The 17,771-nt window shown below is 38.5% G+C and overlaps 1 protein-coding gene across 1 annotated transcript in view; it reads left to right on the forward strand.

The window, feature by feature from the left end:
• Positions 1–17,488, forward strand: part of CLIC4 (chloride intracellular channel 4) — a 56,549-nt gene extending 39,061 nt beyond the window's left edge. Inside the window, exons 4-6 of the mRNA XM_034753750.1 lie at positions 4,314–4,420; positions 12,296–12,477; positions 13,365–17,488. Coding sequence (XP_034609641.1) covers positions 4,314–4,420; positions 12,296–12,477; positions 13,365–13,529 — 454 coding nt within the window. The 3' untranslated portion in view covers positions 13,530–17,488. The remainder of the gene's footprint in view (positions 1–4,313; positions 4,421–12,295; positions 12,478–13,364) is intronic.
• Positions 17,489–17,771: the final 283 nt, after the last annotated feature.

Consider the following 17,771-nt stretch of genomic DNA (forward strand, 5'->3'; position numbering starts at 1 on the left):
CATTAACATTAAATCTTTAGGAAAACCTATTTCCCGGTGATCTGCCTATGGTCTTTGCAAGATTTGCATTTGCAGGCATTCTTCTAGAAGTAAATGACATGGCATTCAGCCTTTTGGTTCAAATGAAAAGTTCATTTCAAGTAAGGATGGTAAATGTCAGTGACTTGCATATTTTCCATTAGAAAGTCTTTCCTCATTCCTTCCTAGTTTATTGAATAAGAAAAAGGATAATCTTGTATAATCATTGCAGAATCAATCATATTTCTGTGCAAGTTGGCAGTAGCTGATTTTTCAAGACTTTCTGTGGCTTGGGCCTGTCTTGCCACACACAATGATATGCTCCCCGCTTCTAAATGTGCATGTGAGGCTAAGGTTGAGCCTTAAGCCTGTCAAAATTGTGATGGAAAGATGTGAATACATGTTCTATTCATTAGGTTATATAGTGCAAGAGCAGGAAACTGTATCAAATACCGTTTAAACTCCAACTGGCAGGCTATGGTGTTGATCAGACATGGGTAGTCTCTTGCTAGCTGAGCTCTCTCTCTCTCTCTCTCCTCTGAGCCTTCAGGAAAAGGAAGGATTTCTGGAACATCACATTTTTTTTTCTTCCCTTGTTAGGAATCTTGAGGTCAATGACCACTTATCTTCTGGGACAGATGGTTTTTAAGTTGCATGTTTTTAAAAATGTCTCCTTTCCCTTGGGCTGGCAGGACTAACGGAGCAAAGCAGGCTGTGTATGGCTGCCTGTAGTTATTCTACTGTGTATAAAGCCCAACTTTCCATTCACTGAGCACTGGATTGCAGTGATAAGGGGGGCAGCTTTCCACTGTAACCCCCCCTCTATTATGTTAAAAGCACCATGTGCTTGATTTTATATGCTTGCTCCAGAAAGCAGAAATATGTAATTATAGTCTCTACCCCAGGGGGGTTTAAGAGAATCTGGAGCAGGACTTGTCCAGTTCTCTACAAGTAAAAAATACATTTGGACAGCTAATGTACTTGACTGTCCATAAGGCAAGTCTTCTCTCTTCCAAACACACACTTTGCTTTTAAGCGTGTTTTGAATTAAATTAACATCTGCAAGCATTTTAATATCTCTTTGGGGCGACAGGCGCTATGTAGATGTAAGAGTAAATGAACTGAGGTATTTTTATCCCACATAGGAAAGGGTCAGAAAGTTAAGGTTACAAAAAGTCTGTTTCTTTAAGCTGAGAACTATTAACATCAAACATACCAGTCCACCTTAAGCTGTTCTTGGAATAGAAAAGAGCCATTGTGTCTATTCAGTCATCTGAAAAAAGGAAGGTCAAAAAGGATTGATCAATTACCAGTGAGGTCGTTTTACTGTACACTAATAAAGCGGTCTCTTGCTGATCAGAAAGAAACTTTATTTTTTAATCTATTTTTTTTTCTGGTTGGATTTTATGTTGTAAACCACTCTTGAGTCTTGACCACCCTTTTTTGTGCAGAATACTGTAAGTGCTCTCCTTACCTACGATGTGAACCCTATGTATAATCTGCAGGGTTTTGCACCGATTTTGGAGGAGTCATGGGAGAGTTAGTGGTCTCCAGTTAAAGGTGGGCTTGAGTAAAACCCAGGATCTCAACGGTCAACGCTGAGGGTGTTCAAAGTCTAGGTTACACTTCTGTGAATGGCCTCTCTGTATATAATGGGTTAAATCAGAAACTGGGATCCAAACTTTGAGGTAGATGACATCAGAGCTGGGTTGAGCTCATCCTTAAGGTATGTCTACATTGCAATGAGAGATGTGACTGCAGCACATGTAGACATTGAGATTGCTTTGAACTAGCTTTAGCTCAGACAACAATAGCAATAACGCCTCTGCAACCCCACCCAGGCCGTGGGTAAGTACCGAAGTGGCTTACTTGTGCTGCTCTCCATGCTGCCATGACTTCATCGCTATTGTTTTTTGAACTAGTTAAATCAAAACTAGTTTGTGTATGTCTGCATTTGCTGCAGTCACACTTCTTATTGCAGTGTAGACATACCCTTGTTCTTTGTCTACACTAGCACTTTTGTCAGCAAAACTTGTTGATCAGGGGTGTGAAAAAACAGCCACCCTCCTCTCCCGACCGACATAAGTTTCACCGACAAAAGCGGCATGGAGAGGCTACACAAGAGATCTTTCAGCACCAGAGCTGCAGTGGTACAACTGTCCTGCTGTAAGGTTCGTAGTGTAGACGTACCCTTAGGATAGCCCATGAGAGGGAGAGACCTGGGAATTAAAAATTGCTATTAAAATCCCTTATTTTGATATTAAGTGACTAGTAGGGGAATCCTCTGGGGGAAAGCAACAAGTGAGTGGGTGGTGGTATTGTGGACAACACTACTGATTTTTGGCCCTGTGCTCATAGCACTGTTGGAAGGGTTCCAAAGCTCACTTCAAACATAGTTCTCATTTAAACTAGTTGATTAACACTAGACAGTGACAAATTCTCTTCAAAACGCTTCCCACACATCAGTATTGCTGTTTACTTTGCACAGAGATATTTGATAAAAAAAATATGCCTAATTGCTTAACGTGGTTTTCATAAACCATTTTCAAATTAGTTTTGATTCTCCTGATCAAATTACATTACAACAGAGCTTAGTAAGGTTTTTTTTAATACAAGACTGTAGTCATTTGCTCTGTCTTGTGGCTGTTGGTTTGGGAGATGAAAGTTGAAAAGAAACTACATATATGGCAATTTTTTTAACCAACTGAATCTCAGTTGAGTAGCCAGTATCATTTGGGAAGAGAAACATGGAAAACATTTTTAGTGTTATAAATGTAATTTATATCTAGTCTCACTATAGGCAGCAGTCAAGTAATACATAATAGGAACACATTTGGTTCATATTTTAGGGAAAAAAATAAAAGGGCACTAATACCTAAAATGAGAAATGTTAAATATAACTTCAGTAGAAAGCTAGTCAAAATGTACATATTTCAACACATTGACTGAATATTCCAATTTTCATGTTTAGGAAAAGTATCAGTGCAGTCTTGACTTAAATAAGTACAAGTTTGCCTGTCATTAACTAGACAAGAATGAGCACTATTCTTCAGTGTAACTGACAGCAATATTCAGGGCCAGCCTGGGGGGAGGGGGGGGCGGGCAATCAGGGTGGCTGCCACATTGTTCCACCACTCAACCCCTTTTCCCCCCACTCATGGCACTCTAAACATCCTAGAGCGGGCCCTGACAATATTGTTTGTATTGATCAAGAGATTCCAGTTACATAGTGACAAGGAACCTTTTAAAAAGATCACTGCTTCACAGAAAAGAGCAACAGGACAGATCTCCGTATTCAAAAGAGCAGTGTGTTTCCCTTTGCACAGGGTTGTGCATTAACATTTTTGTTTGTGAAGCTTAGCTGGTCATTTTATAGTCTCCTGATCTTTACAAATATGTAAAGAACATAAAATTTTAAAGGTTCTGCTGGTGAACACGTAACTAAAACCCACAGCCAGCTCAGAAATCCTACCTTTGTGACCCTCAATGTAACTGGATACCCATTTTACATGCTGTATATAGGTTTTTTCATATTCTCCAGTGGAATTGGCATGTCCTCTGGTAATCCTTATCGCAGAAATAAGCACTGAAGTTCTTCAGAATTCCAGGTCCTGACTCATGTTATAGATAGATAAGTCACGTTGAGACAAGTCTAAAGAACATTTTAAAGGGGCACTTGGGTTAAACATCTTTTTTTTTTTTTTAATTCCTTGCATGTTGTTGATACCAATTTAAGTTAATAAAATTGAGTTTCCCTTTCACTGTTTATGCTGTTCAGTATTTGCAGATCCTTGAGTGAAAGTAGAACAGCCAGTTTCACATTTGGCAGTCAGTTTCATCTCCAGATTCTGATTGCATTACTTCAGTGCAACATTGCAAATGTTTAAATCAACACAGTTTATTGATATTTGTTTTAAAAAACACTAAACATTTCCATTTGGATCTTGTAAACTTAAATTTTGGGCCTGAAAATGACTACATTTTTTAAATAAAGATGCACATAATATAGAACAATGGTTTTCAACCTTTTTTCATTTGTGGACCCCTGTGAAATTTTGAATGCAGGTAATGACTTCTTTGGAAATCTTAGACATAGTCTGCGTACCCCACGGGTCCACTGATCACCAGTCGGAATCCACTGATATGTGTTAAAAACCTAAGTAGAGTGTACACATTTCTTTGCCTGCTTAATGCTAATAAATACATGGCTGACTGGTCATATTGTTTCTGTTGAATATTGCAGTAGAACTGCTATTGGAATATTTGCCCACAAACTATTGCATCTTTCTGCTTAGGTACTTAAAGCTTTCACCAAAGCACCCAGAATCAAACACCGCTGGAATGGACATCTTTGCCAAATTTTCTGCATTTATCAAGAATTCCAGACCAGAGGCCAATGAAGGTAGGAGACCTCAGTCCTGTAATCTCTAGTGCCTGGTGTTTCATTGGATTGTGGGTTTGGCAAGAGCAGCTGTCGTTCTTTCTCTTTTGTATTCGTTCTTTTGTTTTTTTTCTTGTGTTCTTTCTCTTTCTCTTTCTTTTCTTTTCTTTTTTCTTTTGTTTCTCTTTTGTTTTGTTCATTCTTTTCTCTTTTGTTTCTCTTTTGTTTTCTTTCTATTGTTTTGTACTATTTTCCCTTCTACAAGGTAGAACGTGGTATGGTAGAGGTTGTGTCCAGGCAGCACTGCTGATGTCTACAAATAACTTCCCTGAACTAGACATCCCTTGAATCTCATTTTGCTCCCAGAAAGTCCAGGCTACCCAGATCACCTCTTTGATGGGTGTGTTTAAACTAGATAAAGACACTATTTCAGGGCAGACTAAGGTATTGTTGGCAGTTCTGAGGGCTACACATGTAACATGGGACAGCACTACTTTCACTCTGTCTGTCCTCATCCCACAACACTTAACCTCACTTCCTTTTTCCTCCTAGGGGCAGCCGATGTCAGTTACTAATTTGATGGTCCTATTAATTGAGGAGTTTATGACTTGCAATTAATTTGTTACTATTGGTACCATTAGTGGACCTGCCCCTTAATTACTGGTGCATTTTAGGGGTGTAAGACACACAAACAAGCTATTTTAGTTTGTAATGGCTGACTGTAAATCTTAAATCCTATTAATCAACATCTCCATGATTGAGTAGGTGGCTTTTAGTCTTTTGAGTTAATGATCTCCGAACCAGTGACTTGAATCTGCCTTGAGAGAACCAGACCAGTTAGGCTGTCTAGTCAAACTGACTGTCTAGACTGTTGTAAATACCCATTTGGGGAATTTAACCATGAGATGCAACTTCTTTGAAATGTGCCGTGATGCTCAACTTGCCCCCATGCAGCCTCCCTGTGACATGCTGTAAACTGACTTCGTAGATAGTGCATTTCAACATCTGAATTTTTACCCAGATGTACACTAAACTTATGGGCGTCTTGGTCACCTGGTCACGCTTTTAAACTGACAGTGTTCCTTTATAGTTAATCACATTTACTTTGAAATATTCTGTGTATTTAGAGACTTATTCTACCCTGGAAGCTTACTTTGGGTTCCCCATTGGCAACTAGTGGCCTAACATTCAGAGATGCTAAATATCCACAATTCCTGTTGATTTCATTTGAGGCTGTTGGTGTTCAGCACTTCTGAAACTCCAACCCAAGATGGGTAGAAGCAGACTTCGGCTCTTAAACTGTGCACAAAAATTCATTAGAAACGGACCTGGACAGCAGTAGTAATTCTTAGTAATTTATTGAAAAGCAGAGATGTGAAATGCATTGATTTGCTGTCCATGATAAAGTGCTGTCCATGATAAAGTTAAGGACTTGTGTGTAAAACCGGGGTTTTAATTAACCTTTAACTCTGAGAATGAGTGTACTTTCCGATAAACTAGTGCTGAAAGAGTTCAATGCCTTCCTGCAGTCGCCTGAAGGCCTCACTCCCTCCCATCTTCAGAATCCACCTTCACTCCCTTCCCCCACTGCTATAAGTTTTCAGTTTGAGTGCTGTGCCACTGGACACTGGGTAGCGTTTTAACTCTTAAAGTGATCATAGGCTCATTAATTTCATGATTGAGAAAAGTCGCAGGGAACATTAAAGAATCAGTTTAATATTAAACATCTGTAAATTCACATTTCTCTTCCTTTTGGTCTTGTATCTTGCTGCTGCTTGTTTCAACCTTTGGTTTCTCTGAGCAGCTCTTCCCTAGAGCTAACTCTGGTCTAGATCCTTTGTCTAGCAAATACAAGCTGCTGTCATCCCAATTGGTATCCTGCTGTTCAAAGGTCAGTTGCAACCTTTACATCATCCAGGTAGCCTCTGCCAGCTGGAGGCTTGTAAATCTAATTTGCGTACTCTGCCACTGTGGCAGAGTTTTCCTGGGTTATATTTTTACGTGAAGACGGCAGACATATCAGAAGCCACAAAGGGTAAATAAAATGCAAATACCAGTTACAAAAGAGCAAGAAAATAGGCTGGATAAGTAAACAGTCTTGTTCACACACTTGCTACCAATCCATATGCCAGCACATTAATGAGCAGATGTCTGATAACCCCTTACAATTATTGATACTCTAGTGCACTTCCTTTGCTGTATCTGGACTATCGGTGTGATCTGTAATCAGTTGCATACACTTGAGGTTGAAATATTTTTTTTACCCTTCTAAAATAGATGTTAATTTTTAGGGTATGTTTTCAAACTTGTTGGATAATGGCATAATACTCGCTCATGACTTCTGTTACTACACACATGGTGGCTCCTGTTTATTGGGGTTGTCATCCAAAGAATTCTTTTTTTTTTTTTTTTTTTTACAAGAGACACCAAATCCTGGTTAAAATGAAGCTGCTAAGGAACTGTATTGATAACAAGGATGGTCACTCATCATCCATTCCAGCAGACTCTGACCAGATTTGAACGTGTGTATTAGAGTAATTTATTTACTATTAAACTAGAAGCTATCTGGTCCTCTGACTGCTTTAACTTTGAGTGGTGCTCAACCATAATTTTAAGTAAAACTATGTCTCATACTTTTTCTCTTGCTTTGTTGCTGCTAGGAATAACCATCTAACCTCAAAATGACATAGCCAATCCAGACTAAAGGCACAATGGGTTGTTCAGTTTGCAACATGTAGACCTTAGATTAAATTACTTATTGGTAAATAAGAACTCCCAGTTGCCAAGCAACCTTCTGCCCCAGGGATCTATTATAGCAGCTGTGTTCAAGAAAACAATATTCAGAACAATTCTGCTCTGTAGTATCTCCCTGATGGATTTTGTTGTTGTAGGGCTATGGACTCTTAGCTGTTACTTTAAAATATCATTTAATTCAAGATACAGGATTTGACAAAAGGATTTCAGCATTTCTAAAGAGAGAATCCTAGTTAGGCAATGCTGCGTTCAAGCAGCATTCAATTGAAACACACCCATGATTTCTTAAAACTCCAATAAAATTTGGATTTGGGGTTTTATTACTTTAAACTGTCCCCTGCAGCATAGCATATGTAACCAGAGCATCCCTGTGTTAACATGAGTGTTGTTTACAATTGACCCTGACCAATCTGTGTACGGTTTGCACTACACTCTGTGAAACTAAGGTAGCATAAATATCTTGAAGTAAATAAGGTTTCTAAAATCTGTTCCAACAGCCTAAGGAGCTACTTTTAACAAGTAAGGATACAGTTTTAAAATTATTTTTACTTTGAAACCATGAAGAGGTGGGTCACAGGGCTCGCTGCATTTCTGACTCCTTGGACTCTCTCAGTGCACCCCCTCGGGTGTCAGTCCCAATGCCTTTACCTATCCTGGGTAGAATTCCACAATTATTCCACTCCTAGATAGGGCTTTGCACTACAGTACCCTGTGTATTGAGAGTGCTTACTCAACAGGTCGGACTAAATTCTGACATCTACTGTTCTTCCTGATCAAACAGCCTCTGAAAACCAAAGTATAGTTTGTTTTTAACAGTAGGAACAAAGCATTTAGAGAAAAAGGGAGTTTAAAAATCTAACCATGTCTCTATCTTATCTTAAGTCTTATTGTCTTCTGATGGTAAACTAGGTAGCCCTACTTTCTTCAGACATCCCCGGCATGTGTCTGCATGTCAATCTGATTGCCCCAGCTCCCCACTGATTGCCCAAGTCTCCTGAGAGGGAGACTTTTCAAACTGCTATAATCCTTTTGATCATCTGGTTCCCAGGCTTTTCCTGTAATGGCATTGTCTCTTAACCCTCCAGGGCTTGTGGAGAAGTGGCTTATCTTGAGTCATTGTTTCCTTCCTAGTTGTTTTCCTACAGCTACCCATTAAACTAAACCAATGTATTCATATAATAAACATTCCAATAACTAGGTCAACATATAGTAGTAATAAACTAGAACAGAGCAATTCCATTTCTTCTATAAAAAGCTTATCAGCATTATAAATACTGTCTCGGGGGAGAGGTTGGTTGTAAACTTGCGCAGACTTCAAACTTGCCTATAAAACGTATAGAAGTTTTAGCCGTGTGAAAGGGGGAGGGGGCGGAATCTTGTTAAATATCTATTTATACTAATCACCTGAACACACAGTACCAAATTGCACATAGAACTTAGTGTTCTTTAAAGATTTTCAACTGCTTTGGACTGGTGGTGGGAGTGTGCTGCAAACTTCATATCTGAAGTATCCCAGCATTCAGGATGTTCAGATCCAAGGTTTTGATTTACTCATTTCATCGGCTTGCATATTTTTTAAAAGGTATAAAGCTTTAACCTTGCCATGTGAAGAGTAAATAGCAATATTTGAGAAGCGCTACTGCTTTCTGATAACACCCCAAATTTTGAGACTGACAGGCCATGAGCAATGCAGGATTGGATGGACCCTTGAATAATCAGAGGAATCTTATTTTATTCCTAAATGGTGGTTGCAGTTGAATATAAGTAAAACACACAATCCTACTATTTTTCTGCAGTGTTTACATTTAGAAAAGAGAAAATTCTTCCAATATAACCAGTGTTGTAGAATTAGGTTTGTATTTGTTTTATGGGCTCTACTGCCCTCTGCTGTTGTCTTTGATTAATTTGATTTATCAAGAGTTCAGATTTCAGAGTAGCAGCAGTGTTAGTCTGTATCCGCAAAAAGAACAGGAGTACTTGTGGCACCTTAGAGACTAACAAATTTATTAGAGCATAAGCTTTCGTGGACTACAGCCCACTTCTTCGGATGCAAGAGTTCAGACTTATCTGCATGCAGAGTTGCAACAAATTTAACATGTGCTTTCAAAACTGAAAGTACCCTGGCTTAACCAGGAGATCTTCAGCGACTTGAAACTCAACAACAAAAAAACATACAAAAAGTGGAAGCAAGGTCAAATTATGAAGGATGAATATAAAAATACACAAGTGTGTGGGGACAAAATTAAAAAGGCCAAGGCAAAAAAAAGATCAAACTAGCTAGGGTCAGAAAGGGTAACAACAAAACATTTTACAAATACATTAAAAGCAAGAGGAAGACCAAGGACATGATGGGCCCATTACTCAATGAAGAGGGAAAGACAATAACAGAAAATGCAGCAATGGATGAAATGTTAAATGCCTTTCTGGTGTCAGTTTTCACAAAAAAAAAAAAAAAAAAAGTAGCAGTGATTGGATAATTAATATAGTGACCATCAGTGTAAATGGGATATGATCTGAGGCTAAAATGGGAAAAGAATAAGTTAAGAATTATGTAGACAAGGTAGGTGTCTTCAAGTTGGCGGGACCTGATGAAGTGCATCCTAGAATACTTAAGGAACTGGCTGAAGAGATGTCTGAGCCATTTGCAGTTATCTTTGAGAACTTGTGGAGTCTGGGAAAAGGGCAAGTATAGCGTCCCTCTATAAAAAGAAGAATAAAGATAACCTCGGGAATTATAGACCACTCAACTTAACTTCAGTACCTGGAAAGATAATGGAGCAAATAATCAAGCAGTCAGTTTGTAAGCACCTCGAAGATAATAGGGTGATAAATAAATCAACATGGATTTGTCAGGAACAAATTATGTCAAACCAACTTAATATCCTTCTTTGACAAGGTAACAAGCCTTGTGGCTAGGGAGGAAGTAGTAGAAGTGATATATCTCTACTTTATTAAAGCTTTTGATACTGTTTCACATGACCGTCTCAAACAAATTAGGGAAGTACAGCCTAGATGCACTGGGTGGACAACTGGTTGGAAAAGCATAGTCAGAAAGTAGTTATCCATGGTTCACAATCAAGCTGGAAGGGCATAATTGAGTGGGTCCTGCAGGCATCTGTCCTGGGTCTGGTTCTATTCAATATCTTCATAAATGGTTTGGATAATGGCATAGAGAGTACATGTATAAAGTTTTCAGACAATACCAAGCTTGGAGGGGTTGCAAGCACTTCAGAGGACAGGATTAGAATTCAAAATGATCTTGACAAACTGAAGAAGTGGCCTGAGGTAAATAGGAAAAAATTCAATAAGGACAAATGCAAAGTACCACACTTAGGAAGAAACGATCTGTTGCACAAATACACAATGGGAAATGCCTGTCTGGGACTGAGTACTACAGAAAAGGATCTTGGGGTTATAGTAGATCACAAACCAAATGAGTCACCAATGTAATACTGTTGCAAAGAAAGTGAACATCATTCTGGCCTGTATGAGTAGGAGGAGTTATAAGCAAGACCTGAGAAATAATTCTACTCTTCTCAGTGCTGATAGGACCTCAACTGGAGTATTATGTCCAGTTCTGGACACCACGCTTCAGAGAAGATGTGGACAAATTGGAGGAATTCCAGAGGAGAGGAAAAAAAATGATTAAAGGTCTAGAAAACATGACCTATGAAGAAAGTGGAAAAAATTGGATTTCTTTAGTCTGGAGAAGAGAAGAGTGGTGGTGGTGGGGGACATGAAAATAATCTTCAAATACATAAAATCTTGTTATAAAGAGGACGCTGATAAATGTTCTTAACTACTGAGAGGACAGGACAAGAAGTAATGGCCTTAAATTGCATCAAGGGAGATTTAGGTTGGACATTAGGAAAAACTTCCTAATGCTAAGGGTAGTTAAGAACTGCAACAAATCACTTAGGGAAGTTGTGGAATCTCCTTCAGTGGCGGTTTTAAAGAACAGATTAGTCAGACATCTGCCAGGGATGGTCTAGATTATACTTAGTCCTGCCTCAGTTCAGGGGACTGGACTAGATGACCTATTGAGGTCCCTTCCAGTCCTATGTTTGTATGATTCTGTTTTAGTTAAATCAGAGCAAATCTTGTGTGACGTATTTCGGTTAGGAACAGATTTAAGATAAAATGACATAAGCCATTCTTAAATGGCAAATAAGTGCCCACCTAGGGTTTTGCAGTGATTTAACTAAACTGGTGCAAGCTTGTATTTAGACCAGACCTTAAATAGCAATAAACCCTTACAGGGTATATTTTAATGACTTTAAGTTATGTCAAGCTGACAAAATAAGGAAGAGCTAAGAGTTTGTCTACATGGGAACGGGCACTGAAATAACTAAATCAGCTGTTAATTTACACCTTCAGTTACTTGAGTGAATATCTGTGGGGATGCACTTGTTCTGGAATAGAGAGCCCTATTCTGACATAGGGGTTGTCTTATTCCAGAATAAGTGCATCCACACAGACATGTGCTGAAGGTGTGAATTACAGCTGATTTAGTTATTTCTGTGCCTGTTTCCACGTAGACAAGACCTAAGATTAAACTTCAGTTTGTCCAGTTTTGGTAGGTAGCACAGATTTCAATTCAGTGTGTAATGCTACTAGCTACCACTAAAGCTCCTTTGCCATAATAGCTATGGCAAAGGAGACCGAATGTCACTTTCAGTGTTTTGGCACTGCCATGGGTATCCCGGCACTGCCATGGGTATCCCAGCAAAGCAAATTCATGTAAGCAGACTTAGTGGTATGTAGGGCTACATGTGTGCCAAGTAACTATTATAAAGTGCATCTGATGTACTACAGTAGGTAAAAGGAGATAGATTGGAATTTTGTAGACACACTTCTTTCCACTTAATATACAAGTCCTGAATTCATACTTTTTTCTTAAAACGTGAATTGTAAAAAACAGATTGTCTATAAACTAATCCCTTCTCAGTGCATTACTGAGGTGCTTTAAGCTTAGCCAATTCTCTCGCATTACATTGCATCAGGAAGAGGATGCAAGAACCAGACATGCTTCCTGTATAGATATCTATAGTGAATAGATTGATAACTCTTTGAAAACTGCTTTGTGGCTTTCTTTCCTTCCTCTTTATTGTTCTCACTTAAAACTGTATTCCTTTCCTGCAGCTTTGGAACGTAGCCTCTTGAAAACTCTGCAGAAACTGGATGAGTACCTGAATACTCCTCTCCCTGATGAGATAGATGAGAACAGCATGGAGGATATCCCAGTTTCTGTCCGCAAGTTTCTGGATGGCAATGAGATGACTTTAGCAGACTGCAATCTGCTACCTAAACTACACATTGTCAAGGTAAATGATTTTATTGGGAGGGACCACAGTCATTTCAGTTAATTTCTTACAGTGGATATAATATACTACAAAATAATAAAAGTAAAAGTTGGAAAAAACGTACAAGATCCTGGATCCCATCCCATTGCAATGAACTTGGTAAATAAGGCTCAATACATATGTCCTCGTTAAGTGTAACCACAATATTAACAGCATTGCATAATAATTTAATGAAAGATTCTTGAAATGTCTGTGAAACTTCTGTGCCTACCCTAGTTACAGTGAGACCTAACAGATAACTAGGAAACAAGGATTTATGGGCCAAGTCAAGCCAGGTTTTAATGCACTGTAGAAACAAGGAAGTCATGAGACTTTTTAAGAAGAAAGAACAACCATATGACTACAGTTTTTCCCTGTTTCATTAAGCACATGTTTTTTCTATCTGTATAGAAAATGGCCTTAGTAATACAGGTAAATTGCACAATTCCAAATATAGGACCAGAGGACAAGTTAGACACACCTGAAAGATCTGGGAGATGGGAGAGCATAACTCTGCATAAATGAAGATTTTTCTTTATTACCATGGTCTGACTTCTGTTCCCTTCTCTTGCACTGTTCTAGGCAGTCTCACACTGCAGATGGAGCCCCAGGTTAAATTTATATGCCTGGTTGTAGCAATAGTTAATCTGTAGTACTAGTTTGCTCATTGTCTTCAGATAAACGGAAGCATATAGTGTACCACCAGGTCCACATACATACCAGAAGGGCAAGATCTACTGATTTTGATCTTTAATGGAAGTTACATTGCAGGGCTTATACTCTGTGGGGTTAGTGTGACAAAGAATGCAAGAATTGATGTAACGTAAAAGACGTGAAGTAGTCATTGCATTTTTCTTATTTTGTTCTAGGTGGTTGCCAAAAAATATCGCAATTTTGATATTCCCAAGCAAATGACAGGGATTTGGAGATACCTGACCAATGCCTACAGCAGGGATGAATTCACCAATACTTGTCCTGGAGACAAAGAGATTGAAATAGCTTACAGCGATGTAGCGAAGAGACTCACTAACTAAACAGCACTTGCAAAAGAGATGACTTCTCACATATTCCATAACAGAATGCTTCTCCTAACAGACTGCTCTTTTGCATATAAAACAACAATTTATTTTGCATGAATTTGCAGTTATTCAATGTTACGTTGGATAGAGCAGGTACAGTAATTACCTAAATTTGCAAAACAGGAGTAATGAGGCTTGTTTTTCTTTACCTTCTTTAGCAGCAAATATGAAGATTATCATTAATTCAGTTTGTTTAATGTTGCATTGGGGTACCCTAAACACCCCAGCATAAAGGGTTATTTTCCTCCACTCCTTTTCTTTATCTATTAACTATAGCTAAACTTGCAAACATTTGGTCCATTTCTGTGTAGACACGCTTTTGAAATTCACTAATTGGTCCACAATATTCTCTTGGTATATGGTACAAGAAATATTTATGTATTTTGGAATTTACTATTTCTTAAAGGTTTGCATGTAGGATAAAATAGTTATCTACAACATACTGATCTGTACCTGCTTGTCTATCCCAGTCATATACCAAAGGATCTTATTTCCAAAAAAGCCTTTTGCAGAATACTTGGCTATATATATATATATATATATATAAAAAAAAAAAACAAGACAAAAAAATACTGTTAAATAACTGTTGGATTACAAACAATCCCCCCTCCTCCCCCGAAATATGGCCATCACAGACCCAGATATGAATGCCCCAAACTGCAGGAGTTGGGATCTTGGTCTGAATTTTGTTTAGGGGCTTCTCAGAGACTGTGTTTAGGTCTGGGCCTTCTGGAGCCCAATGAGCGCTAGTAATGGTTGGTGCTGTCTGAACTGAGTTTTGGGTCACACCAGATCAACAGTTAGCAGAAGGTCATTTTGATGGCGCATCATGAAGAAACCAAAAGAGCTAGACACCCACCATTGGTTCATTTTAAGAACTGCAAGTGGCTGCTTTTTTGGGAGTAAAGAGCCTTTGTTCTGTGTAGGTCGTCCTAGTAACATTTATTTAGGAAAACTGTGCTGTCGTAAACAATGTACATGTAAACTTTAGGGTTCTAGTTGACAAATAGCTACTGCATATGATAGCTAGGAGTGCAATGATTAGCAATGCAAGACTGACACACACACAGCAGCTAGAGTAGAAATCTTGCTGAGAATTTTTTAAAGATTTTTTTTTCTGAAGCATGTGTAAGTGACCTTTAAAAGAGAATATTTGCCTTAACATACAATATGCATTTTTCTAAACGAAAAGCCCTTTTTTGTTTTCTCTTTAAAAATAATGCTCTGTGAAGTGCCAGCCTTTCTAGGAATGAATTTATCCCCTGACTGTCACTTGTCTACATACCTGGACGGCAATTTTGCATATCCGTAATCATTGCACTACTCTACATTTAGGTTTTCTGCAGCAACACTGAGGAATAGCACTGCAATTTTCTAAAAAGCAATTTTCAAATATTTCTAAACCAGGGAATAGTTTTCTTTTTTAATACAAAAAGGCAAGGTTTTGATGCATGAAATAAATTACTAGGTTATTTTAGAGGCCATCAAACCCTACTCCAAAGAGCATTAACCTATTTTTTGTGGTGATACTTTTTTATATTTAACTGATTTTAGAAGTCTGGAAAGTGCTATTCCTTGTAGGTTGTTTTTCTGATATTAAACCTACTGCAATAACACGAAAATGCTCACAGAAACACACTTTTTTACACTAACATTTTGGTAAGCACTAGTTTTATGAAAAACAGCATGACTTTCTAAGCATCCTGCTTTTGCTACTTCACGTATCCATAAAGTTAGCTTTAAATAAGTAATAGAGTACTCCATCTTTGTATACGTGGCTTGCGGTGCCTTTGTCTTGCCTTCTTAAGTCTAGAATTCCATTATTGTAACAACTCTCAATTGTTACTTGTCTTTTCAAAGACAGCGATCGATACACTTAAAATCAAACCCTATTATGATTTATTGCAGAGGTGTTCAGGAGCTGAAAGGAAAATCTACAGAGCAGCCGGGTTAAAAATGATCTGTAGCCTTTTTATATTCACTGTATCCTAAAGGCCCATTCACACCATGAATAAAGTTTGTCTAGCAGTAAAAATTTTCTTTAGGGGTTTAATACTTGCCAGTGCTACATCCAGAGAGAGGAATTATTTCATTTTTTGTCAGATTAAAACGTGGTTTTGTTTAGTTGTTAATAACACAAGGAGGGTAACAATGGAAGTTTATTGGTTTGGTGCTTTTTGCCTTTGTATAGCTTAAAATGCTCAACTAAAAATGGAATATAGGAATCAGTTTAATTTTGGGTATGACTTAATCAATTGAAATTAATAATCTATATTAAATTTAGATCAGGATGGCCCTTTGGAGTTTTTTTTAATTAGCGATCAGGCCCAATTTTTTTTGTAAACAAATTAGGCACCCTGTATGCACACAGCTTGTGTGTGTGTTGGGTAACTGGATGCGCATGATCATAATTAACCATTTGTATATACAGTGACCACAGTTGAGTGTAGAAACTTGGTAACTGCCCACAAAAAAGCAGGCATATACACACTTACTTACCTTGTTAAAATATCAGGCCTGTAGTCTAGTATAAACCATAGATGCTTTGTAATTTCCCTTCAATAATCTCTTAACTATCATCCTCAAAACATGGATGTTGAATATAATATGCTACAACTAAGTAATTTTAATGGCTGACACGGTTAAAAGCTTGGGAACCAAGTTAAAGCTCTTGCTGTCTCTGGCACCCATTGATGTAGTTCTTGTCTCAATACAATGAGCTATTGAGTGTCAGAGATTGGACGGCAACTAAAAACGCGCTTTTCCCTTCTAGTCAAAGCTCAAACAAGGCTCTGGTTGGTTCGTAACTGAAAGGGGATATGCCATGTGGTGGCCGCTTGCTGACCTCTGTGAAATGCGTTGCTGTCTTTCTGATTTCCTAGGGGATTGGTATCTGGGTTGCAGTGCATCACTATTGCTGTCCCACTTGTTGGCATCCTCAGCAGAGAGGCCAAGAACTTAGTAGAGACTGAACAGAGTTTCGCCTCTACAGGTCGTCCCTGCAGGTCAGACCCGCAGAGCTTTGGCAGGGTGATATGTGGTGGGATTAGCCAGCTGTGCTATATGTATACTATGGAAAGAGGACTTCAGTCTGACCCCAATGACCAGCACTTACAGTAACCCTTATTAATGGGAAACTCCCTGTCCCCATTCCCTCCCGCGTTGACTGGAGAACGAGGTATACACGTGAATTTGGTTTTTAAACAAAGTTTTCCTTTCTGGAAAAGACTTCCTACCTGTGCAAACCTGTTTGAGCGGGATGCATGTGAACCCTTGAAATGATTTCATGCACTCCAAACATTTCCTATGTGTCTGTTTCTCTCAGGCACTCAAAGTCCCAAATGGACGACTGCAGCCGTGTAGTTGCATAATTATATTTTTCCCATGAAATTGGTAATTTTCTGGAACAGGTCTGTCTAAACTGATTGAAAAGACTTGTGTGCAGTTCCTTGATCAGAAAAAAGACTAAATCAACTTTCTATGCTAAGGAAGCAAATTAGCGTTTCATATCAAAGGAACAGACACATGGAAAAAAAACTGACTGTGTTGAGCCAAACCATGATATCGATCTCCATAGAACACAGTGGCTAAGAACAGCAAAATGTACTCTGCCATTCAGATAATGATTTGAACATGTTAAACGAGAATCTTTGAAACAAAACTTTCTCTCCCAAGTCAGCCCACTTATCTTGTGACACTAATTCTTGCCTTTTGTATGTGGGTGGGATGAAGTGGGGTGAGATGCAAACTCCCAGAACTGAACATCTGGAATTGGAGCGTGGTATGCAGAAAAACTTGACAAGTCCATACAGTTTATTGTAGTATGCTTATGTCTGTCACTCTCTGGATCATCTTTTACAGATATACCAGTATATTGCTGGCAGCTAAAAATAAAATTATATTTTCACTACCAAGCAGATCTTGATGTTTTTGTGTATGCACTTATCCAACTATTCAAGAGGGTGTGTTGTGATGCACTACTGTAGACACAATTTTTATTGTCTGACAGCTTTAGGGCATACAATTCCCAGTTTTGCAATTGGCCTTTTGACCTCTAGTTGCATTTAACCTCGGTCTATCTTTCTGTAACTAGGTATAATATTTACGCACTCTGGAGGAGTGTTGACTAGAACGAGTTTAAAAATGCCAATTTTTTTCACAAGAAATTTTTTAAAATGATCATTTTTCAATCTTTCC

This window comes from Trachemys scripta, chromosome 20 (assembly GCF_013100865.1).
Source record: "Trachemys scripta elegans isolate TJP31775 chromosome 20, CAS_Tse_1.0, whole genome shotgun sequence".
NCBI classification, from domain to species: domain Eukaryota; kingdom Metazoa; phylum Chordata; order Testudines; family Emydidae; genus Trachemys; species Trachemys scripta.